Source organism: Serpula lacrymans, assembly GCF_000218685.1.
Source record: "Serpula lacrymans var. lacrymans S7.9 unplaced genomic scaffold SERLAscaffold_2, whole genome shotgun sequence".
NCBI classification, from domain to species: Eukaryota; Fungi; Basidiomycota; class Agaricomycetes; order Boletales; family Serpulaceae; genus Serpula; species Serpula lacrymans.
This window is the reverse complement of record NW_006763291.1, coordinates 2,047,031-2,071,024: the sequence shown is the minus strand read 5'-3', so window position 1 is coordinate 2,071,024 and position 23,994 is coordinate 2,047,031. Positions and strand designations below refer to the sequence as shown.

The 23,994-nt window shown below is 45.6% G+C and overlaps 7 protein-coding genes across 7 annotated transcripts; 5 read left to right on the top strand and 2 right to left on the bottom strand.

Moving 5' to 3' along the window:
* Nucleotides 1-10,351: 10,351 nt before the first annotated feature.
* SERLADRAFT_405527 (uncharacterized protein) lies at nt 10,352-10,862 on the top strand (the record flags this gene model as incomplete). The annotated part of the gene is made up of 4 exons (XM_007313758.1): nt 10,352-10,554; nt 10,603-10,699; nt 10,753-10,779; nt 10,827-10,862. The coding sequence occupies 4 exons, from the start codon at nt 10,352-10,354 to the stop codon at nt 10,860-10,862; spliced, it is 363 nt and encodes a 120-aa protein (XP_007313820.1).
* A 1,159-nt stretch (nt 10,863-12,021) lies between these two features.
* SERLADRAFT_378650 (uncharacterized protein) lies at nt 12,022-12,601 on the bottom strand (the record flags this gene model as incomplete). Its single annotated transcript, XM_007313757.1, has 3 exons — nt 12,022-12,100; nt 12,178-12,354; nt 12,411-12,601. 2 exons carry the CDS (start codon nt 12,589-12,591, stop codon nt 12,332-12,334), a joined length of 204 nt encoding a protein of 67 aa, XP_007313819.1.
* A 70-nt stretch (nt 12,602-12,671) lies between these two features.
* SERLADRAFT_457519 (uncharacterized protein) lies at nt 12,672-14,522 on the top strand (the record flags this gene model as incomplete). Its single annotated transcript, XM_007313756.1, has 8 exons — nt 12,672-12,888; nt 12,941-13,345; nt 13,403-13,424; nt 13,477-13,604; nt 13,657-13,683; nt 13,739-13,946; nt 14,003-14,086; nt 14,148-14,522. The coding sequence occupies 8 exons, from the start codon at nt 12,826-12,828 to the stop codon at nt 14,369-14,371; spliced, it is 1,161 nt and encodes a 386-aa protein (XP_007313818.1).
* Nucleotides 14,523-16,010: 1,488 nt separating this feature from the next.
* SERLADRAFT_457517 (uncharacterized protein) lies at nt 16,011-16,361 on the bottom strand (the record flags this gene model as incomplete). Its single annotated transcript, XM_007313755.1, has 1 exon — nt 16,011-16,361. One exon carries the CDS (start codon nt 16,301-16,303, stop codon nt 16,070-16,072), a length of 234 nt encoding a protein of 77 aa, XP_007313817.1.
* Nucleotides 16,362-16,973: 612 nt separating this feature from the next.
* Nucleotides 16,974-18,771, top strand: SERLADRAFT_457516 (uncharacterized protein; the record flags this gene model as incomplete). Its single annotated transcript, XM_007313754.1, has 8 exons — nt 16,974-17,226; nt 17,297-17,361; nt 17,421-17,483; nt 17,540-17,742; nt 17,793-17,921; nt 17,970-18,094; nt 18,145-18,318; nt 18,379-18,771. The coding sequence occupies 8 exons, from the start codon at nt 17,152-17,154 to the stop codon at nt 18,535-18,537; spliced, it is 993 nt and encodes a 330-aa protein (XP_007313816.1).
* A 14-nt stretch (nt 18,772-18,785) lies between these two features.
* SERLADRAFT_445364 (uncharacterized protein) lies at nt 18,786-20,097 on the top strand (the record flags this gene model as incomplete). The annotated part of the gene is made up of 3 exons (XM_007313753.1): nt 18,786-19,032; nt 19,243-19,486; nt 19,543-20,097. 3 exons carry the CDS (start codon nt 18,872-18,874, stop codon nt 20,095-20,097), a joined length of 960 nt encoding a protein of 319 aa, XP_007313815.1.
* Nucleotides 20,098-20,501: 404 nt separating this feature from the next.
* Nucleotides 20,502-21,261, top strand: SERLADRAFT_457512 (uncharacterized protein; the record flags this gene model as incomplete). The annotated part of the gene is made up of 1 exon (XM_007313752.1): nt 20,502-21,261. A coding segment is annotated over one exon (723 nt), but the record flags the coding sequence as incomplete, so codon positions are not given.
* Nucleotides 21,262-23,994: the final 2,733 nt, after the last annotated feature.

The following is a 23,994-nucleotide window of genomic DNA, read 5'->3' as shown; positions in this document are numbered from 1 at the left end:
CACCATGGGTCCCTTCCTCTCCTTTTTATTCTCACCTGATGGTCGTTTCTGGATCCCCATTCTAATCCACCTTTTCGTCACCTCTACCCTCCTCCTCCTCATCTTATTTGCACCCCCACCATTTCTGATGTCACCACTTCCTATTCGCTTCTGTCGCCGATCCGTTGACTACCACGTGCCACTGCTGATATCAGCAAAGCCCTGGTGGCCGGTCCAGATAGGGAAACAGGTCCATCTTCATGACGTCGATCTGCCGTTGTATACTATCAAAACATCGGTCGCTCGTCTTGCCTGGTTGGAGCGTGGGTGGGTAGTTTTTGAGCTGGAGAAGGTTCATCCCCTTGCGTTGCCCATGTTCATTGCTGTCCCATTCACTTGGGTACACTTATCTTTTGTCCATCGTCTTTGCTACAGCTACAGCTATCACACCCTGCCTGGGACTCACTTGTTCCAAATTGGAACTACTCCTCTCCCTCCCTCGTTTGACCAGGTGGTCCAACACAACCAGTCCATTGGTAAAGCCATGGAACTGTCGGATTTGGACTAGGTGATGGACCGGTGGCTCCAGTTTCTTTTTTTTTCAGCAGAACATTCATTTACAGTGCAATTATTTTTGATTTTTGAATCATTTTTATGGACACATATTTTTGAGAATGCCTGACTGACAATAAAGGAACTGTGTTGATACTGATAGTGTTTTGCCTTGCCCTTTTTCTACTGCATCTTCCCATGACATCATGATTTTCCTGCTCTCTTTTTGCTATTGGACTTTACTTTATGGCTGTATAAACCTGTGACATTACTCACAGCATTCATTGTTCTATCCCTTTCTTTTCCTTTTTTTGACAATCTTATCCTGTACTACCTACGCAGGATTTGTCAGTGTAAATTCCTTCCTTCATGTTCTTTCTCATTCTTTTTGCACAGCTATACTGTGCATAGCCTACTTTTCTTTCACTATATAAACCCCTGTATTTTACCTTGTAAAAAAAACAAAGAACTCGATTCCAGACTTCTTCTCTAATCTTAAGTCCACTTCTTACTGCTACTTGTGATCCAGTGTGGTCACAACACTTCCCACTGGTACCACTGTTAATTGCAGTCATCGTCACTTCCCACTTTTGAAGTCATTGTTATCCCTTTCAATTAGAGTCCTTCTGAGCACTACAGTTTGTGTGTCAGGAGCCTGCTATCACTGGGAACCTCGTCATATTGTCGTTCTCAAACCTACCTTGTGCTACAATTAGCAAGGTAGTGCTCATTTATACTCGTCACTAAGCCCCTATCTTCTATAAATTCAACTATCCCTCCTCCTCAAAACCCACACTCATACATCTCTGGGTTTTACTTTGAAGGATTGTTATATGTACCACCCCACAAACAACCAGACCACTCCACTGTTCTAGGAGGCAAAGCCCATAAACTATTAAGAACAAAGCTTGAAGGAAGTGTCTAGCCACTTGCTGAGAGCAATCAGGGACTGGAACTAGAGTCCAATGTGAGTAACTATATTATTAGAGAGTATGACAGGTATACAGTACCTAGAGTCCAATGTGAGTAACTAGAGAATAGGAAGCATTGGACTCTGCAGTACTGTCCGAAGTTTTGTAAACAAAGGTAAACAAAGCAGCCACAAAGGCGAAATGATAGAGAACACAATCAATAGTGAATGATAGAAGAATAGATAGAGAAAGGAATGAAAATATATAGGTAGCACAAAGGTGCAGAATCACCAAAACTAACACTCCCCCCTGATGCTGCACCTCCCAAGCATCAGCTCCCCCCTGATCTAATAAGTCCCATCATCTTCCTGAACACTTCCACTTTAGGCTTGGCAAGAGCCTTGGTCAACAAGTCTGCAGGCATTTCAGCAGTGGGAACAAAGGTAGGAGCAATCTGCCCAGAGTCAACAACATCTCTCAACCAATGCCATCGCAGATCAAGGTGTTTCATCCGACCATGGTGCTCAGGGTTCTTGGATACAGAGATGGCAGATTGGTTGTCAATATGAAGGGTGGAATGAGAGGTGATAGGATAGCCCATTTCCTTCAACAAATTTCGCATCCAGCAGATCTCTTTGCCAGCCTCAACAGCAGCAATGTATTCTGCTTCAGTGGTGGACAGAGCAACAATGTTCTGAAGCTTGGAGCTCCAGGAGACAGCACCAGATCCCATCTTGACAATATAGGCACCAGTAGAACAACCAGAGTCCTTGTCACCACCATGATCAGTATCAGAGAAAGTGGTGAAGAGTTCAGTGGAATTGGGATCAGGACCAAGGACAAGGGAATGATCAAGGGTGCCTTGCAAGTAGCGGAACAAGTGCTTGACAGCGCTCCAGTGAGTAAGACCAGGATTAGAGTTATATCTGGCAAGGACTCCAACAGTGTAGGCAATGTCAGGACGAGTGGTAGTGGCCAGATACATCAGAGCACCAACAGCAGCAAGGTAGGGAATGTCCTTCATCAAAGCAGCATCACTGGATGTTTTGGGAGACATGTCCTTGGTGAGGCGCAAACCAGGATCCATGGGAGTGGACACAGGCTTGCAGTCCTTCATGCCAAAGCGCTCCAGAATGTCCAGAGTGTACTGATGTTGGGAGAGGGAGATGGTGCAATTACTTAGGTCTCTAGTGATGGAAATGCCAAGTAGGTAAGAAGTAGGGCCAAGATCACGAAGCTTAAAGTGCAGGGAGAGGTCCTTGACAGCTTGGTCAAGTGCAGAAGTAGAAGTGGATGCCAGTGTCATGTCATCAACAAAGACAGGCAGGATAATGCGCACATCAGCTCTGTTAAAGACATAGATGACAGAGTCTGAATAAGTACGCTTGAATCCGAGTTTTTCAAGCACAGTGTGCATCTTCTGGTTCCACATTCTGCCTCCCTGCTTTGTCCCATAGATGGCCTTGTCCAACTGGCAAACAAGATTGCGAGGACCCTAATGGAATCCCTCTGGCTGATGCATGTAGACCTTGACATCCATGACTCCATTCAGGAATGCATGGGAAATGTCAATGGAGCGCAAATGGAGGTTGTGGATGGCTGCAATGGCAAGGACAACTCTGATGGATGATATGCGGACAGTAGGTGCAAATATTTCGAGGAAATCAAAGCCAGGGCGCTGGTTATAACCTTTGGCCACATATCTGGCCTTGTAGTGCTCAACAGTGCCATCTGAGTTGCGCTTGATCTTGAAGACCCACTTGCCACCAATAGCCTTGACTCCAGGAGGTAGTTCCACTAGTGACCAAGTACCATTGCGCTCATGAGCTTGAAGCTCTTCCATGGCTGCCTCTCTCCATTTATCTGCATCAGGACGCTTCATTGCACCTGCAAACAACCTAGGCTCAGCAGAGTCTCCAAAGTGTGCCACTTCATCATCAACTGCCTCAGAATCACTGTCATCACTCTCAATGGCAGGAGTAGGTTGTCTGTGTTGAAGCCACCATGGTCTAGGTGGTCTTCTAGCCCTTACAGGGCGTCTCAGTGCAATAGGCAAGTCAGGAGAAGGTAAGCGATGAGGAGGGTGATTTGGAAGCTCAGGAGGTTGATTCACAGGTGGTTTTGCATCAAGGTCCAAATGAGGCCCATTGTCAGGCAATGGCTGAGGCTGCTGAAGCACAGCTGGTGGGCCCATATCTCCCCCTGGACCTGGTGCAGGGACATCCTCAATCAGGCCCAATGGCATGGATAGCGAAGGTGGAGTGGGAGGTGGAGGTGGGACATTGTCAGAAGACCTCTTCAAGCCAGGGAAGTAGCGCTCATCAAAATCAGCTCTCTCAGAGATAACAGTGCGCTTGGTGGTAGGATTGTAGAATTTCCATCCCTTGTACCCCTCAGGGTAACCAATAAACACACATTTCTCCATATGAGAGCCAAAGACGCCTTTTTTGTCCTTTTGCACATGCACATAGGCAGTGCAGCCCCAAACGCAAAGGTGAGACATGTCAGGCTTGCGTCCATACCACAACTCAAATGGAGTGGCATGGGCCACTGCATCAGTGGGACACCTGTTCCAGACATGCACCAAAGCGGACAGACATTCACCCCAGAAGCTGTTAGGCAATGCAGACTCTGATAACATGGCAATGATACGCTCAGTCAGAAGTCTGTTTGCTCGCTCTGCCACACCATTCTGATGAGAACGATTCCTGGTGGTATGCTATCTGACAATCCCATGGTCATCTGTGAATTGCTCAAATTCCTTGGACATGTACTCTCCCCCTTTGTCATCGCGCAGAGCCTTGATTTTACGCTCCAATTGAGTCTCAGCATAAGCCTTGAATCTCTTGAAAGCATCAAAGACATCTGACTTGGCCTTGAGAGGCACAACAACACGGAATTGACTGTGATCGACAATGAAGGTGACCCAGTAGCGATAACCAGAGAATGTGGGGGAAGAGACTTGGTGTACATCAGAATGGATGAGGTCCAAAGGATGAGCAGAGCGAGTATCAGATGAGGGGAATGGATTGGCATGCATCTTGCCAGACAAGCACGGTTCACAGACAGGATCAGGAGCAGCCTTGGATTCCAGTGTAAGCCCAGTGACCAGATCTCTCTGTATCAGTCTCTTGACATCAGCATGATGGTGGTGAGCCAATCTGCGATGCAAGAGCATCAAATCAAGTGGTATAGTCGCAGTAAAATGTCCCAATTCAACACAAGCAGCAGTAGATCCATCAAGGAATGCTGTATTGTTGTCATTGATAGTTGCAGTGAACAAGAGAGTGTTGTCACGCATAAAGGACATGGAATGAGACGAAATAGTGACATTGAAACCACTTCAACGAGTTAAATACAAGACTGAGAGGAGATTATTTCGAAGATCTGGTACATAGAGCACTCTAGAGAATTCCACAGCCCTAGCCACTTTGCCATTCATCACAGGATTAAACACCACAGTACCAACACCAGCTGAATAGACAACAGTGTGATCAGCCAGCTTGATTGGCACACGATATGGGGTATAGTGGTGAACCCAATGACGATGAGGTGTCATATGAGAAGTGGCGCCTGTGTCTGCATTCCAATCAATGTCAGCATCAAGTTGGAGAGGGCAATGAGGATCAGAGGGATGAATGGAACGAAAACTTGCATTTCCAGCTGATTCAGTGACCACAGTAGATGAATTGGCATTGTTGGGCGAAGATTTGGGCTGCTGAGAGGTATTCTGAGAGTTGCTGGAGCCTGCCTGAGCCTTATTTCCACGCTTGTAGCAATTCTTAGCACCCTCCACTGCCTGTTGGCGACTAGCAATGTATCTGTGGCATTTGTCTTGGGTATGACCAAGTAAACCACATGTTCACACTGAATGTGAGTAGAGGAGGTGGTGGATTGGTTGCAATGATGGCAGTTAGGATGGGTGCAGGTGCTATTGGCAGTGGTAGACGAAGAATGCAAGGCAGAATCGACTTCAGCACGACGACGGTGATTGACCTCTTCAGCAAGGAAAGCATCCCTGAGCTGGGTCTTGTCCAAGGTGCCCAGAAGTAGTAGAGATGAAGTGAAGTGGGCATATTGATCAGGAAGCGCCCTAATCATGGCCATGCATGTCAATTCATCGTCCAATTCAGATAATGAGAAGCCAGTAGGACGAAGATTTTGAATCTGATGCATGCCTTCGTCAATTCTGGTCATGAGAGACTGCAGGGACTCGTCCTCCTTCTTTCTGATAGAGAAGAAGTCGTCATAGGCATTAAATCTCGTCCCAGGCTTCTTAGAGACGTGCACAATTGCCAGTTTCTCCCAGATCTTGACAGGATCATCAATGATGCCATCAAGATGGATATGCTGCTCTTTGGTGACATTGAGGTATAATGCACTAGCAGCCTTTTCAGCTCTCAACTCCCATTTCTCTATTGCTTCAGCGTCAGTCCCAGGACACTTTTCAGCGCCAGAGACGAGCCTCTACAGTCCCTTGGTCATCAACCAAGCTTGCATTTCACCACTCCACTGGGGGTAGTTAGTGCCAGACAAGGGATGGAACTTGGAATCAGAGTCAGACATGATGGGTGTTGTATAAGACGATAGAGCAATGATAAATGATGTAGGAGACGGCTATAGGCAATGGAATAGTGGCAAAGACAATGGGAAACAGTAGGAGGCGAGCAGATAAGATGGTGAGGTGGTAGAGAGAGGATATGGAGAGGGTCAGAAAGCGCAAGGATAGGTCCAAATAGGGTCCAAAAAGTGTCCAAAAGCAATCCAGGAGGGTGCTAAGGCCTCCTAGTGCTGCTACAGGGTTATGCCTGTGTTCCCCTTTCAATTCCACACTGATATTAACAGAGAAATCACCTCGAGACAGTGTTGGTTAATAGGGCTTGTATATGAGTCAACAAAGTGACTTAAGCTCCCCAAACACCACAGACTGAGAGAGGCTCTAGGCAACAGCAAACTGAGGCAATGCAGGCGAGCTTCACAGTCTATAGGCTTGTTCTATCTAATAATGGACAGAGTAGAGAAGATTGGAGCTTTATGCACACACCAGATATGCCAAAAAGCGAAAAATAGGGCAAAAAGTCGAAATTGATGCAGAGACAGATAAGATGGATGGATTGCCACCAAATCAGAGGTATAGGGAACATTTTTATAGAGTAATAGATGGCCCAAATATCACAAGAAGTGAAGCACAGGATGTGGAGATATGCAATAGGGGTCCAATAGGGGTGAAAGTGCCAAAAATGCGAACTTCACAGAGGATGATGGAGTGGATGGATTGCCCCCAAATTGAGGGTGTAAAGTGCAATAGTATAGGGTAGTAGATGGCTCAAGTAGGGCCAAGATCCGAGCACAGGATGTGGAGATATGGAATAGGGGGCCAAAAGGTGATCAAATGATGATGAAGGCTCACAGAAAGATCCAGCTCAAATCCAACCGCTCTGACAGGTCTCTTAGGGTTATTTAGGCCGTAGAAGACGATGGTAGAAGTTACAGGACGATCAGATAAGGATTGGGCGAGATATGGTGCAGATAAGACCAAAAAAGCGTCCAAAATGGGGGTAACTTGCAACAAGGAGTTGTTGTTGGAGATCAAGATGAGATCAGAGTAATCTGAGGTGATGGATGAGATAATAAGAGTCCCAGAAGACGATGGTTACAATGGATAAGCAGTAGGACGCTTGGATGGTGAGATATGAGGTCAGGAAGATGGCTAGAGCACAGGGCTCATAACCTATTAAGAACAAAGCTTGAAGGAAGTGTCTAGCCACTTGCTGAGAGCAATCAGGGACTGGAACTAGAGTCCAATGTGAGTAACTATATTATTAGAGAGTATGACAGGTATACAGTACCTAGAGTCCAATGTGAGTAACTAGAGAATAGGAAGCATTGGACTCTGCAGTACTGTCCGAAGTTTTGTAAACAAAGGTAAACAAAGCAGCCACAAAGGCGAAATGATAGAGAACACAATCAATAGTGAATGATAGAAGAATAAATAGAGAAAGGAATGAAAATATATAGGTAGCACAAAGGTGCAGAATCACCAAAACTAACATAAACAAGTTTCGTGGAACCTGGGAGGATTGTGTGTTAGTTTGTTTTTGTGTGTGGTTTTCTAACAACAATTCTCATCATCAACATTGTTCTGTATTTAGTGCAGAAAAGACACGCATATCACGCAACATCAAGGTACCCAGCTTCATCTCATTGGTCTCTCATTCCCAGTGTATATAATGTTAACTTCACATCTAGCTTCAAATTGACGGCAGGATTAATTTTGCTGAGGTCATATACTTTACCCAGCTTCGTTCCAATGGCAACAATGAGTCAACCTATGCTCTCATTTTGCTATTCTCAGTACTGGATCAACATCTCATTCAAGCATCCTCAAATACACTCATATCATGTAAAAAGGAGAATCCAGTTCACCTCAAGCTCATTCTTGTCCAAGCAATCCAATCAGTTGTGGCAATGATAAGACGATGGACAAAAGATAAGTGTACCCAAGTGAATGGGACAGCGATGAACATGGGCGATGCAAGGGGATGAATCTTCTCCAGCTTAAAAACTACCCACCCACGCTCCAACCAGGCAAGACGAGCGACCAATGTTTGTGAGGAATCAATTTTTCTTATCGCATTCCTGTCATGTCGTGGTTAGCAGACTCGATCCCCGTCACTCCTCTTGCCCTTGGACTAGAGATTACAGCAGGTGTCTTATTACTTTTATCATTTTTCTTCTTATTCTCTCTTCACACTCAGGTTCTATCGTACCTACAACGAGGTAGACTTGTTGTCGACCCTCGAGAAGATATCCAGATGACATAGCCACGATCCAGTGCTATGTCTGGGAATACTTCGGAGGAATATTGATAAGCGAAGAAGGTTGTGAGTCAGCGCCTTCTCATGGGCTTACTGATACAGCCAATTGCACATCCCTTACCAATACATTTTCTCATACAATTAGTAAATACGATAGATCGGACCACTTTCTCCTTTTTTCTTATTGGTTAGCTAGCTGGTCAGACCACTTTCTCAGTACTTCCCTTTCTTGGTCTGACCATTGCCGTTCACTATATAGAGAAGTACATACTCGATGTATTATTCTCTAGTTCAATATTAGTTTGGATTTGCGCTCATACCGATACTCTTCATTCTCATACCCTGATTCACCGCCTTCCAGCAAGGACTTGACCAGGCATTGTGCTTTGTTATATAGCTTCGTATTTGTTGCCTGACAATGTTTTGATAGTATATGATGGCAGATCAACGTCATGAAGATGGACCTGTTGCCCTATCTGGACCGGCCGCCGGGGCTTTGCTGATATCAGCAGTGGCACGTGGTAGTCAACAGATTGGCAACGGAAGCGGATAGGAAGTGGTGACATCAGAAATGGTGGGGGTGCAAATAAGATGAGGTGGAGGAGGGTGGAGGTGACGAAAAAGTGGATTAGAATGGGGATCCAGAAACGACCGTCAGGTGAGAATAAAAAGGAGAGGAAGGGGCCCATGGTGGGGCTAGGCAAAGGAAGGGGAGTAAGGGAAACAACAAAAGCGAGGGCGCAATGCAATGTGTAGCCAGTGGCAACACGAAAATTTGCCGAAATGCCGAAATGTGGAAAGTACCGAATGGAAAAGCAAAGGTGAGCGTGACTGGATTGCCTAATAGAGGTGGTGCTGATCAGCCACAAGTTCGAAAAAGGCAATATTAATTACTATTCCATGTGGCACTTTGCCTGTGTGGCGCAAAGGCGAGTCTTTTTGAATATTCGCTTTGTTATTGACACCTGTCCATGCTACCAATCAACTTTGGTGCATGACATCGGTCTTTGTCATAACCACTGGAAGATTAATCAGCTTGCAATCATTGACTATCCATCATGACATGGGTATCATGTGAAGAATGCTTGTGTTAAAAAGGAGTCTCTTGAAGAAAACTTGAAGCCCTCAACTCGGAAGCATTTTCTCGACACTGAACACCAGGAAGTTGATCCAGAACCTAAGCACAAGAAGTCCAGGGTTGATAGTGATACAAGCTTCACGCATGATCAAGATGTAACAACCAAGAGTTTTTTACTCTGGCACACACAGGAACACACTATAAAGAATATGATGGGGAGTGGTTACCCCTTAGGCTGCAGTGAGTTAGTTGTGCTAGACAACAGGAGGACTCGCTGAGTCCTTCCCCATGTATTGCTCCTGTATATATACTAAAATACATGAGGTACTGTACAGTTGTAAATAAAGTTTAAAGTCCGATATCTAGCATGTGACCGGTCACATGATGAGTCTAGACACTGGTCAGGTAATGTGTCACATGACTGGTCATGTGACTATGAAAAGTCAAAAATGTAATGTAAAGTAAATGGTCACATGACTGGTCATGTGACTTGGAAAATAAAAGTAGAAGTACAAAAGTGAAGCGTAAGTAGGTGCTGGTATGTCAATTGTAACACAAGATTTGTCACGACAATCTGAGGATTCTGAGTCACAATCCAAAGATGTTGAATATACACACAAAAACTCAAAGTCGAATCTGGACCCTGCAATCAATTCTAATGAGCACATCATGCAAAGACTCAACTCGGAGGAGACACAACCTACCAGTACAGAAAATGAGAAGGCATGATTCATTGATTTGAGTTTTGCATGCCCTTACATTTATATATTCTTACAGCCATTGTTCAAAATCATCATCAAAAACCCTTTGTATGTATTGTTTGCAATTTTATTGTAACATATCAAGCTAATCTAGTTGCTACATATGTAAGGGCTAAAATATCAGCATCAACATATTCTACATGGACGAGGGACAAGCGATCCATAAACAATTTGGACACAAATTTCTCCCAATCAATAGATGACACCCCAGCAAAAACTACCGAAACTGGTCCTGTAGCCAGCGCTCCAACAATGGACACAAATTCTTCCCAATCAATAGGTGACACCCTAGCAAAAACCACCAAAACTGGTCCTGTAGCCAGCGTTCCAACAATGGTTCGTCAGGTTTTAGCCAACCTGCCAACCAATACAGCCCAAACAATACTGAAAAAAGAAGCCACAATTGCGAAGCCTAGCGGAAAGAAAATGAGGCCGACAGGGACTTTAACACCAAGGTAAGTCACAGTGGAGTAGATATATGTGCATGTACTCACTCTTTATAGGAACCTTTGTGCGGTGAAATGGTGCGAGAACAATCTGACCGGGACTACAACTGAATTTGAACAATACTGGAAGGCTCTCTCAGCGGAAGATAAAAAGGTAAGTCTTTTGGCTGTCTTACTTTGATACTGATTTTGACTCGTTTCTTACAGAAATACCATGATCAATTGGAACGAATGGTGTGTGATTTTTCTAATACTTGCTACAATTCTAACTACTTTTACAGAAAGTAGCTGCTCAATTGGCAGCTCAGACAATGTAGCAATCATGTGATGGCTCAAATATGACTCAAATGTTGGGATGGTGGATAGTGGATAGCGAGAGCAATAGGGAGGCAGAGGAGAGTGGGGTTCTGATTTGAGGATGCTATGGCTATTTGGTACTGTTTTTTTTGCGACACTCATTAGCGTTTTCTTTTGTTTATTCCAGTTCGTTCATAATTCAATATTTTTGGCATTTTTTCTATTTGATTGGGTGATCTCTGAGTAATTCTAAAATTTGGTAAAAATCATTACATGTATGTAACTACACATTTCTCTCGCTGTCTCTCGTTTATTCTCGTTGAAGTTACTTGAAAATTCCCATTTCTATGAGACACAGCAAGAGAAATCTGGAATTTTACTACGAAAAACATTTCTATATATTTCTCTTTTTTTCTTGATCTTTTCCGCTTTTTCCTGCTGTCTCGCTAACGCCCAATTTTTAGACATGCGACTTTTCACTGGGGTTCAGTACGAATACCATACTTACAATAGGAATAAAATATTTTAATTTATTTTGTCTCTTGCAAAGCCACTGGTGCCGTTGATTGTGGGCTTCCGGAAATCTCCGACAACCCTAATGGTATCGAAGCATGGGAGAAATCCCGCTGCATGTCAACATTGCAGATGTATTGCAGACTGTCATGGAATGGTCTGGCTAAGCTTCACAGACGTTTTGCGGAGCATTTCGGGTCACATCAAGATCTGGTAATTCCATATATATATTTAAGCCTAGACCATCGCACAGAGGGAGCCTTTGAGGCCCCATTTCTATCAACAAAGAACCCCCCTTCAAGGCTATTACGTTAGCGATCAGGGTCCTGCCTAAGGACAAGAGACTGCCGGGATATTCCGCGGCAGGTTCTTGGGGCTCAGTCTCGGCATGAGTCCCGGCTTCCGTGAGATCGTTCCTCACTCCCAAAGTAGACGGAAGAAGTGAAGTTCCGCTAACCATGCTAACCATGATAGGTATATGTTAGTGTTCATGGGAAATACGCCTTGGCGAAATTCAGGCCGGTTCAGCCTTGACACTGAGTCGACAGACTCTCAGGCTGACATAGGTAACACCATAGGTGTGATACGAAACAACACAGTCACACAACACGATGTCAGATGCTTCCAGTCTCGGTCATAGCTCCAGTGCACTCTGGATGCTCTCTGGAACACTGTTAGCATCAGTGGTTCTCAAAATCGTGTTCAACAAATATGTGTCCCTTCAAAAGGCTTTCAGTGTAATATCGTAAGTTCTCAGCTCATTTTTCTGTATATTTGAATTCATAGTTGTATAAATTCATGGGTCGAGATTTCTAATCTAAAGGATTTACACCGTTAAAGAAAGTCTGATTGATTTGAACCTGTCTAAACAATGATCTTGTAGTGGATATCCGGGGCGTCGGTTCCTTTGGATTGACCCATTCTATTCTCTGGCTCTCGTTCTCGCGCCTGTCTTCCCTCGACAAGGCAGCATAGGTCATTTCGCTGGCAAATTATCGTGTGAGTCCTTTACGATGAACCAGCTTATTATTATTTTGTAACTTCATCTCTCAAAGTGTACAGGCAGTTTTGCAGCACTGTGTTTGCTTCAGTGAGATTTTCGAACTCCCAGCAATATTTCTGGCTCGCAGATTTGGATGCAGTCAAAACAGTAACTTCCGATCGTCTCACATTCCGCAAGGATGCTACCGCGGTAACTGTTTTCAACGCAGCATCCAGACTTTCGGGCTTATGCATCACAGTATGAACCTCTCAATTTTTATGGAAAAAACATTATCAGCACGGAAATGGGTGAATGGAAAAGACATCGTGCTGTTGCTTCTCCTGCGTTCAGTGAGGTGCGATTAGAATTTCACTTCTAAGATACAACTTATCCGTTTATACCAGGCCAACAATGAATTAGTCTGGATCGAAACCATTAGAGTAATCAACGACTGGTTCGATCAGCTCGACAGTATCCAATGCACTGAGATGTCTGCTTACGGTAGCACCTCTTCAGACCTCGCTATCGAAGTGGTACCAGCCATGACGCAGGTACAATAATCCAAATGGCTTACTGGTCTAATTCTCAATATCATATCTTTAGGCTACCCTCCTCATTACTTCTGCTGCTGGTTTTGGGAGGCGAGTTTCTTGGGATGATGACTCTTCTGTAGCGCCTGCTGCCGGTTATGCTCTCACTTTTCGTTCGGCTGTGATAACGGCAGTCGAGAACGTTTTGTTCAGGATTCTCACCCCAGAATGGTTCTCTACCTTGTCGTCTGTTGTAACAGTGCCTTATTTGTCCGCACGCATTCAAGAAACTGGGCAGGCCTTCGAGGAGCTGGGACGTCACATGTTAGAACTTGTCTCGTCGGCTCGCGCATCTGTTGTGGAAGAAAAGTCAGCAACCTCAGGTGCTGCTCTATTGAATAATCTTGTGAAAGCAAACATGTCGCCGGAGGGTGGCAGCAAATGTTTGTCTGATAGCGAGCTTCTTTCTAATATATTTGTTAGTATTGTAGCTTCTTATCTAAAATCCTCCCTTTGACTCTCGCTGTCATTTTAGGGCTTTCTCCTCGCTGGACATGGTAATCATATTTCTCATTGACAATGGATGTTTCTAGCTTACGTCTCTGCTAGAAACATCCGCTCATACTTTGGGATTTGCCATCAGTCTACTGGCGTTGCATCCAGAAGCACAAGGCAAGATATACGAAGAGGTGCACAGGCTTTGGCCAGAAGGAGGTCCTACAGTTGGTTCTACTTCAGTAAGCATCGACTAGGATGATATCTCAGTTTTTTCGCCAACATCTATCACAGTCCTACAAACAAGATTTCACCCAGCTGGTTGGTCACTTCCTCTACAGCACAAACTTGCTTGCTCAGACCTTTCTTCCCTCAGCCATATACTTTGGCATTCTTCCGTGAAACACTCCGATTGTTCCCTGCAGTACCACGATTAGCAAAAAATGTGCATACCGACGCTGTGCTCCCTGCACAATGTTTTACTGTGGGTGCGAAGGGCTCCCTGACTCCTGGCAAGCCGTTTTCAGTGGCAGTGCCAGCTGGTAGTGTTGTGATCGTGGATATATGGGCCTTACATATGAATCGTGAGACTGCACATTTACAACCCAGACCGCGACAACTTTGTTAACCACCATTGTAGCATTATATTGGGGCGACGATGTCGAGGACTTCAAGCCTGCGCGATTCATTGACTCGGATACATATCGCTGGCCACGGGATGCCTGTATGAACTCCATCCCCCACTTGTCCCTTCTTTTCTCAACAACTGACCCTTATATGTATAGTCTTGTCGTTCTCGGCTGGCCCTCGTGGATGCATCGGCCAAAGATTCGCTCTCACAGAAAGCGTTTGCATCCTCGCCAGCCTGGTTCGTCGATACGAGGTGCTTTTACCAGAGAATATGATGCATAAACCGTTCGATGAGCAAAGGGAAACGATGCTGAAGTGGGCACCTGGCGTCACATTAATTCCAACCAATGCCAACATCAGACTTCGCCGGAGAACATAATATAACGAGTTATTGATCTAATAAAACCCTGTGCAGGCGTGTACGCGTCGAAAGAAAGCAACAGTGAAAACAGAGATTAGTCGATGCATGGCGGGATCAAACTTGATACATAGTTCCTACAGCGCCGTCGAGTCCCATGTTAGCTCTGAGGAAAAAATAGATGCTTCCATCACAACCATGGCGTGTATTGACAAAGCATGATGAGGATGGACACACCTATTATTTCCCTGTCCTGTTCCATCGAGTATCAGGTAAACCTGCAAATAAGTAAAAAATGAATTTTATGAGACGAACCAACACTGTCGGCGCAGTGCGTTGTGGTTGATAAAAGCATAGAAAGAATAAGGTCTAGAAAGGAGGAAAACAACTCAAACCCGAAAACCGAAGTGGACCAGAAGCGAGTTGGTCGATAATATCTGACATCGAAAGTTTGATCCGGGCTGAACGGCAGCGTCCCAAGGCAGGATTGAGGTTTATCTTAACGAGGCACTAGAAATAAAAGGATGCGAGTACGAAAAACCAAGATTGGCGTCCCAATGTAAGCAGAGGTAGGTCATACCATCAAATGTATTTATTTCGATGAATGGACAATCCAGGCAGGCTGCGGCGTCGCAGAGACAAAGCGCTGGAATGTGCTACAACGCCTAAACAGACAGTAGGCCAAAGCACCTGGCAAGAAGGAAGCGCTACGCAGACAGCGGCGTCCTAGTGTATGCAGAAGTTGATCCCACGCACAGGACACAGAATAATGGCTTAGCGTGCCGGAGAGCAATACTGGTGAGCGATAGCGTCACGTAACTAGCAAAGACACGTACCAGCTGCACGCCAGCAAGAACAAGAGAACAGAACCCGATAAATAAGTAGTCCTCGCAGGCTGTGGCATCACAGAGGCAAAACACTGAATGTACCATGCAGTCAAAGGAATCTGCTAGTTCGAAGGAGAATAAAAGCGATGTAGGAAATCAAGTTCCGGGGAGACTTGTTCCAGATAATGTCGACAGAGCCCAAGTTGCACCGCGTAAATTTAGCGACCGGTATAAATTCATTTTTGCATGTCAATATGCTCGCTACTATGGCACTGGAGTGACGAGTGACGAGTAAGACTAGATACAACTATGGTCAACGCCACAAATACCAACTGTAGCAAGGGGCAGACTGACCGCAACATGGCAGTTGGTATTCGATAATAACGAATCAATGAGCTCGTCTGAAAATGATGCAAAATGGACGAGATGCAAAATTTTATACTGGAATGCGAGGCTGACGTTGGCTGTGTCAGAACGTCCAATGAGCGTGCAACAAAAGGAATCTCATTATTTGGTATTGTCAGCCTCGTGCCGATGGGTGGCAGTTAAGAAAGCTCATGCATTCGTAACCAACGTTTGTACGCCTTTGGCTGATGTTTGCCTCATGTATTCATCGTGATTGTAACCTACATCAGAGCCATCGACTCTGACAAAAGGCAAAACTGGAACCATTTTTTAAAAATCCCGGTCTTTGATCGATTAACGCTATGATACAAACACAATCAAAAACTGTAAACAAAAGTTGACGAAACACATACCTCTCCAAACAGGATGGCAGAAGCATTCCTGCGTACGTCGTATAAAGCGATTCAATGCGTCAAGCAAAAAGGAAGTTTGATAAATTTCTGCGGTACATACAATAGGATGTATTTAAGTGACTGAGAATCGCACCCTATAACATCCTGGGTATGAGTTGGGTTTGCAAGCCCCCACTGTCTGAGAGGCTGCCTACGGGCCATAGTATATTAGTGCCTATAAGGATAATCAGAATAAGAGCGCTAATACCGAACTCCGTGACAACGCGTCTTTCTGGGTTAATTTTGCCAAACAAGCTACAGGGACTATCGGCGCCCGTGATATCAATACGGTAAGGAATTCGTCTGTAGTACTGGACTGAATGATGCATGGCTTATGAATAGATAATGGCAACGCATGGTCTGGCCAAAAGATAGAACCCAGGGAATCCTGTGCGGAATCTTGTTAAAATCCACGCATATTTAGCGCGGTACCGTGGCCTGTTCTGAAATATGGATATTGTCAGAACTGCAAAGTATAGGGATGTCGAATGCGATATCATTGTGGTTGGCACTGGCAATGAATGATGTAGCGCTCGCCTATGCTTGGCGCGGACATCAAGTGCAAGTATGCGAAAAGAAAAAAAGCAGAAATGGGTGACCCTTGAAATAGTGCTGCTGATAGAAAGTGGATTTCTGAGGTAACTCCAATTCATAATCTCCGCCTCGCTATTCGCTTGAGACTGTGACCGTGGATGGCGGTCAAAAGGAAACAGATAAGCCTGGGACCAGCGACCAATATTGATGATGAGCTTTCTGGAAGATGCTCCATGGCTCCCGCCAGCAGAATACAGACATGAGAGTAAGAGGAGTAACAGTTTCCAGTTCGATTACAGTATGCATACACATTGCAGTGGCTGGCTGTTTTGGGTATGTTTGGTCTTGTGTTTGGTCACGGGAGTGCTTGTGCAAGTGAAGTCTGTCCCTTTACAGGCAATTCGGGTTTAGCTTCGGAGGATCGTATAGTGTTCTATAGTTTTGCAGGCAGCCGTTTAGAGACCCAGTCTGATGCCATTTCCTGCTAAGTCATACAGCCGCAAAAGGGCTCTCCACGTACAAGCCCACCCGAATGGGGCTGGATGGATAATGTATAAAACCTACCTCATGATCCTTCCGAAAGACCATATCTTGGCCGCAACGTTCAATATCAGCTCTTTACTACGCCCAATAACTCTCAGATATGCCAATCGATACTTCATCAGACGTTCATGCCGCTGTCTCGAACGGAATTCCACCTCCAGACTTTGAGCTTCCAGTGAGTCTGTCGTGTCGTGTCGCACTGTATGGAGCCTTACTATCGCGTCGCTCTTCCCAACGCCACTTAGTTTCCAGACGGACCTGAAATCATCACTGCTAATCTCTTGAAGTTAACTGAGCTAACGCCAGACCCGTGAGTCACCATATGACCTCTTCATGGACGCGGCTGCTCACTCTCCACCATGTTGTTAGCCGCACAAAGTTTATCTTCCAGAACCTTGTCAAGTACCTACACCAATTTGTCAAAGCCACAAAGTAAGTGATCAGCATAGTTAGGCGAGAATGGCTGATAAACGTTTCCCTATTATCAGTCTATCTACTGAAGAATGGATGTTAGCTATTAACTTTCTGACGCGTGTTGGTCAGACCTGTACTCCACTGCGTCAAGAAATGATCCTTCTTTCCGACGTCCTGGGCGTCTCGGCTTTGGTTGATTCCCTCAACAATCCCGTTACCGAAGGCGCGACAGAAAGTAGTGTGCTGGGTCCGTTTTTCACCGAGGACGCTGCCGATGGTAAGTAGCCTAAAGCCTAATGAGGAGGTTGAGGCTTAACATGTCTTTAGTTGCCCTTGGCGACTCTATTGCATCTGAAGGAAAGGGCGACTATATGTATGTGGAGGGTAGCATAAAGACAACGGAAGGAAAACCAGTACCTGATGCTGTGATCGAAACTTGGGAAACGGATGCGGATGGTAAGTCCACAACTTTAGGTGTTACATCATCCCTCACAGCCGATATAGGTTTCTACGATACGCAATACGCTGATCGCACTCACCCTGACTGTCGAGGACGCCTTCGGTCAGGTAAGGATGGAAAATTCGGTTATCGAGCCGTCGTACCTGTCGCATATCCCATTCCTGTAGATGTAAGTGACACATATATTTATGCTATATCTGTAATTTAGTGCTTCTATAGGGCCCTGTCGGCGACCTTCTCATGGCACTCAACCGGCACAACATACGTCCCAATCACCTGCACATGATCATAGAAGCACCAGGATTCAACAAACTTGTCACTGCATTCTACCCTGAAGGAGACAAGTATGTGTACAGCGATTGTGTATTCGGTGTCAAGAAATCTTTAGTGGTAGTAAGTCACTTAGCGCCGATTCGAGTCGGGAGTAAGGCGCTTAACGCTTTTTTGTTACAGACTTTGAAGGATATCAAAGATGACAATGAGGCTCGAAAGCGTGGATTTCCAAATGGAGGATCATTCAAACTTCTGGAACTCAATCTTGTGCTCCTCTCAGAGGAACAAAAGAAGGCCAATCGGGCACAGTACGATAGAGAGCATGGCATATACGAGTGAAAGACAGCTGCGTCTAAAGAATAGGCTTACGTGAGTTATGCGTCTGTATTATTTCTGTACTATTCAGGCGAACATTCAACATGGTTGCCGTCAATACTACAATAACTTGAGCTCTTTGTATGAATGTAATGGATGAAGCCCTACAGCGAGGTCACATGTGACAATAAAATACATTTACACGTCACGACGCGACGCGTTTGTTTGTGGATATTTAATTTAAAGGTCGTCCACTCTTTAGTACTGCCACTGGTTATTGAGTTTCCATTGGCCTCTGCATATCGTTGCATGTATAGGATATCCGCGCGACCTTGACTGACACCTGCGAAATCGAGCTATGGGCATTTCTGGCCTCCTTCCTTCATTGAAGTCTATACAAATAAACAAACATCTATCCGAATTCTCTGGACAAACTCTGGCAGTGGACGCTTATGTCTGGTTACATCGGGGAATTTTTACTTGCCCCACGGAGCTAGCCACTGGGAAGACGACAACGAAGTGAGTGCTCCGTCCCTTGGTTCCAGAGAGTTCTTCGAGAGTGGGGGTGCGCCGAAAGTTCTCTCATTCGCGCGTGTATCAGCTTATGGATAAGGCGGAAACCAGTGGTGACACCTTCAAGTTGATTGCTTAAACTATAACCACGCTTGTCCTATGGGAAGCCACTACATAAATGGGCGGAACTGGTATTGACGACCCAACTTTGTATAGATATGTCGACTATGCCATGCATCGTGTCCGCCTTCTTCGTCATCACAAAATCCAACCTTATATCGTCTTTGACGGTGGCCCCTTACCCGCCAAAAAAGGAACTGAAGCTGAGCGCAAACAAAGACGCGACGAGAACCTCGCTAAGGCCAATGCATTGGCAGTTCAGGGGAAACACACTCAAGCTCGTGAATACTATGTAAAATGTGTGGATGTAACACCTCAAATGGCGTTTCAGCTGATAAAGGTCATTCTACACTCCGCTTAGGGTTCTGGTTGGTATCTGACATGTCCTTATTTTAGGCTCTTCGGGCAGAAGGAGTCCCATATGTTGTCGCTCCTTATGAGGCAGATGCTCAAATGGCGTACCTCGAGCGGATTGGGCTTGTTGATGGAATTATCACAGAGGACTCTGATTTATTGGTCTTTGGTTGTCGTAACGTGCTTTTCAAACTCGATTCAGTTTCTAGCACCATTACTTCTATCTCACGAGCAGATTTTGGCTCGGTGACAGCAACGGAAGGTGGTATATCGCTACACGGATGGTCGGACTCCCAGTTCCGTGCCATGGCCATCTTAAGTGGCTGTGACTATTTACCCAGCATACCTGGAGTAGGACTGAAGACTGCCTGGACACTCCTACGGAAACACAAAACAGCGGATCAGGTTATCCGGGCACTAAGGTTAGAAGGGAAGAAGGCTGTACCGAGAGGATACCTAGAAGCGTACAAATTAGCAGAGAAAGTATTTTTGCATCAGAGAGTATACTGTCCCTTGGATGAAAAGCTGGTCAGTCTTATAGAGATACCTCAAGACGAGCTATGGGATAGTAAACAAGAGGCCTATATTGGAGGGTAAGCTGGTTTCAAAAAGTTGGAAAGTCTCCATTCACATGCTGTTGATTTTTACGCAGAGACATTGAAATATCCTTAGCAAGACAGCTTGCTCAAGGAGATGTAGACCCAATATCACTTTTACCCATGGTCGACATTAATCCTGGATATGTGCCTCGCATTATCAAACCCCTGCCCCTAGTCGCTAATGATCTTAACCGTCCCAACAAGGATACGGGAAAGGGAAAGGGAAGGGGAAAGGCACCAATCAAGTCCGCAAGCGCAGGAATATTGGGTTTTTTCGGTAATTTCTTTCGCCGACATAACGGATAGTTTGGAGCTCATGAAACTTTGCTTCCTTAAGCTCCGAAACAGAAGCTTACCCAAGTGCGAAGTTGTTCAACCCCAGCGAAGGCTGTGCCCGTGGCCGGAAAAGCCAGCGGAAAAAGGACATTGGGCGAAGTCATGGACGAAGATCTTGCTATAAAGCGAACAAAAAGAGGTTCTCATGACCATGACGAGGCACCTATTCTTGTCCAATCGCGATATTTCAGCGGGGGAAGTGGCACTCAAGGTTCCGCACGTAGCAGAGATAACGTGCTATCAGATATGACTGCATCAACCGCTGGGTCGTCCCGAATTTACGATCTAACTCTTGACAAGGAGAGCCTGTTCTTGGACACAGAACGTCGTGATGATTCGATGTGGAACGTGGAGGAAGTGCTCGACCCTGTCACACAAGAGGAAGGATACATATCACCAACACCATCTTACTGCCGATTGGACACACCTGATATATCTTCTCCGGTACGACCGCGATCCCAGGCTAAACGGCATTTTGAGGATGACTTCGATGACTTTGGCGCTGATATCGTATCTAGCCCCGTTGCAGTACGATCACTAGCACGTCAATGCTGTCGGCTTGATGGGCCGAAGCACAACGAAGTCCTCGTGCCGGATACACCTACACCATCTCACCGCAAATCAAAGCAAAAGGCATTGAACGGTCCAAATCTGCGGCACATCCTGGCCATCGATTTGCCAAGCGATATTGAACCACCTTCCTCGGGACCCGTCACCCCAGAACATACGGGGCAGACAGGGAGGGACAGGACTAATGACGTGATAGACGTTGATTCGACCGTAGAAAACTCTGAGCCAAAGGTCTGTGCGACGCGCAATGAGATCGTGGCCACTGGCTGGTGGAACAAGTGGGCCAGGAACCACGACTCAGATTCTGCGAGGCTAAAGGTCAGTTTAACTTTCCTTGATACCCGACTTTGACGTACTGAACAGCAGGTTACTGGTCACAGAAAGGAGTTCAGTTAAGGCGCAATGAAACCACGATTACCCCAACCGGCCGACAGTCTGGATACCGCTCCCGTCCAAACTCCGCACCATCAGTGTTCAAGTCTGCGTCTCCTGCGATGACTTTGGGTCCTCGGAATAGCTTGAAGCTTTTCCAGTGTGCAAAATAGGCTTCCGTCCAGTCAGCATATGTTTATAATCAAGGGTTCGGAACTAAACTGTGCACACGACAGTTATAGCTCATGCTCAGGTCTGACACAGTGGTAAGATATATGCTGTACAAGATTGTTGCGAACAAGCAGGCGAATTGAGTCGTGTATCGGCCGCGTAGCCGACCATCTTCTTCAAGCACGATTTACGCAACGGTCACTTGCGTCTCTGCACGTGCATCTTGTTTGTATGGTTTTTGATAGTGATAACGCAAGTAGTCAAGAAGGCATCTTATTGGCTCTTGTGAGCCAAATGCCTGAGAGCTGGGCGCTGAGCGCTGAGCACCTTGGTACTAAAATAAGATGTTTTGGAAGCTGCCCTTGATTCGGAAGCAGACATTGTACATAAACAATATCATAGAAGGTCTTCGAACTTAGCATATGGCGTGTTGTTACGATCATACAGTAAGGGTGGGCATGTTACATGTGTGTGTCTAACATACGAGACCAAATATTGAACTTTGAACCCCCCCGATCGTGATCCACGCCCAAGATGACTGGAAAGTTAATCAGTGACGCTTTGGCAGACCGACGTCTCTGCTGCGTACAAATTGGAAGATAACAGAAGCGGAAAGCGAATTCTGGTTACAGCCAAAGTCGCGGCTATCGAATTTGATATGATGATGTTTCGGTTCTCAGGCTGAGCCTCTTCATCCAGATTCTCGATGCTTTGTCTGACACATGGAGCACCGTACATCCATATCGAATAGTCAGCTGATCTTTGTGGGCGCAGAGATACCTCCTGACTTCTGAAAGGAGATTGAGAGGGAGGGAGGGTTATCAATATCGTTGGGATAAGTGTGCTTATTAGAGGCTTACTTTCTGTGAGTGCCGCGGAGTTAAAATGACAGTCCTGTGCCCATGGAATTGTTACAGAGTAAATGCCCAATTCCACAGCTTTGGCTCAGATAAGTGTTATGTCCGTAAGTTGCTTGTGAGCTTATCGAACAGATCAATAATAGCACTGGCCAATGACTATCCCTTTCGAGAAAGGCCGCGACGACACTACTATGGGCAAGTGTACTGCCATGTTGACTCATCAATATTTATGCTAAATGTTCCTTGTTTGAGAGGTCCTCACGATCGAATGTTACCGATTCTGCTAAGGGCGCTAGGGCTTCTATTTAGGTTACTGCGGTGTCGAAATAGGTCTAGGTTTTCAAATGAAGGAGATGTACATTTGCGGTCTGATGGTGTGGCAATATCCCCCGGTTCTTCCATGCTGACCCCATCTGCTGCTCCCCCCGAAGGCCTCCTCATGTCGCACAACATTACCACACGCCACGCGCATGTTTAGTTCATATTTCTTGACCTTTCTCCTTAGGCTCGAGTCTTGCTAGTGCCCACCTCTCGGGAGAGCGTTTCTGCCCACCAAGTAGGTTTGTCTGTTACCGAATTTCCCTGACTTTACCTGCATTATCATTATTGATCCTGTTTTGTTCTTTTTACCACGGTAGAGAATTTGGTAGTACAACTGTCCGGTGGTCCCTTCCTCCTCCTTGTCCGTAACCTATGGACGATGAGTCGATCTCGGCGCGACTAGCATCTCAAAATTTGATGGAAGATACGGGCGATAGGGCGATTCTTCAAGCTACGAACCAGCCATATGAAACACTTCCTTTTCATTTCAATCAACGACAAAATACGAAGTATAACTACGAATATTCATCTTCGATATCCAGTGCTTCCCCATCGTACATAATTAACCAGTACCATGAGAGTGTCTTCGAACAACAGGACATCCCCAATTTTACGTCTTCTCGTTCTGGTGCTGATTCGACCTGCCTTCAGCTAGATAATGCACCACCAGAGTCGGAGCCCAGTAACTACAAGCCACTACCATCAAATCCATGCCACTATACATGCCATAGTTACCCAGAATCATCACAAAGGACGGCAATCAGCTACCCCTCACAAAATAGGCACTACGAATCGAGTAATTCTGCTTTTCGTGTTCTGATAAATTGCGCAAATCATGGCATGAGCACACTATCGATTAGGAAGGACGAAGGAGATTTTCGTCGCGGATTACCTACAGCGGAAACGGGGGACGACAACGCAAATAGTGATATGCACGTTTTGAGCTTGAGTGCTTCGAATATTGATGATCTATGCAACGTACCCTGCTCGTTTGATCCACATTCTCATCCCCCTACCTTAACGTCGCTGTCGTTCAATGACAGTACACCCAGCTTCCTTTCCAATACCACTTCCGACGACGAATACGAGTCAGAAGCACCAACAGATATGCTTCAGATGATGGGCGTATTCCAAGCCCGTAATTATAATCCATTCTCCCTGCCACTTTTACCGCTCACCCCCATCATCATGGCCTTCCAATTACACCCCGACGCTTTGCAGCGCGTGTATGGTCCAGAACTGTATTCGCTGGCGGGGCCTCTCTT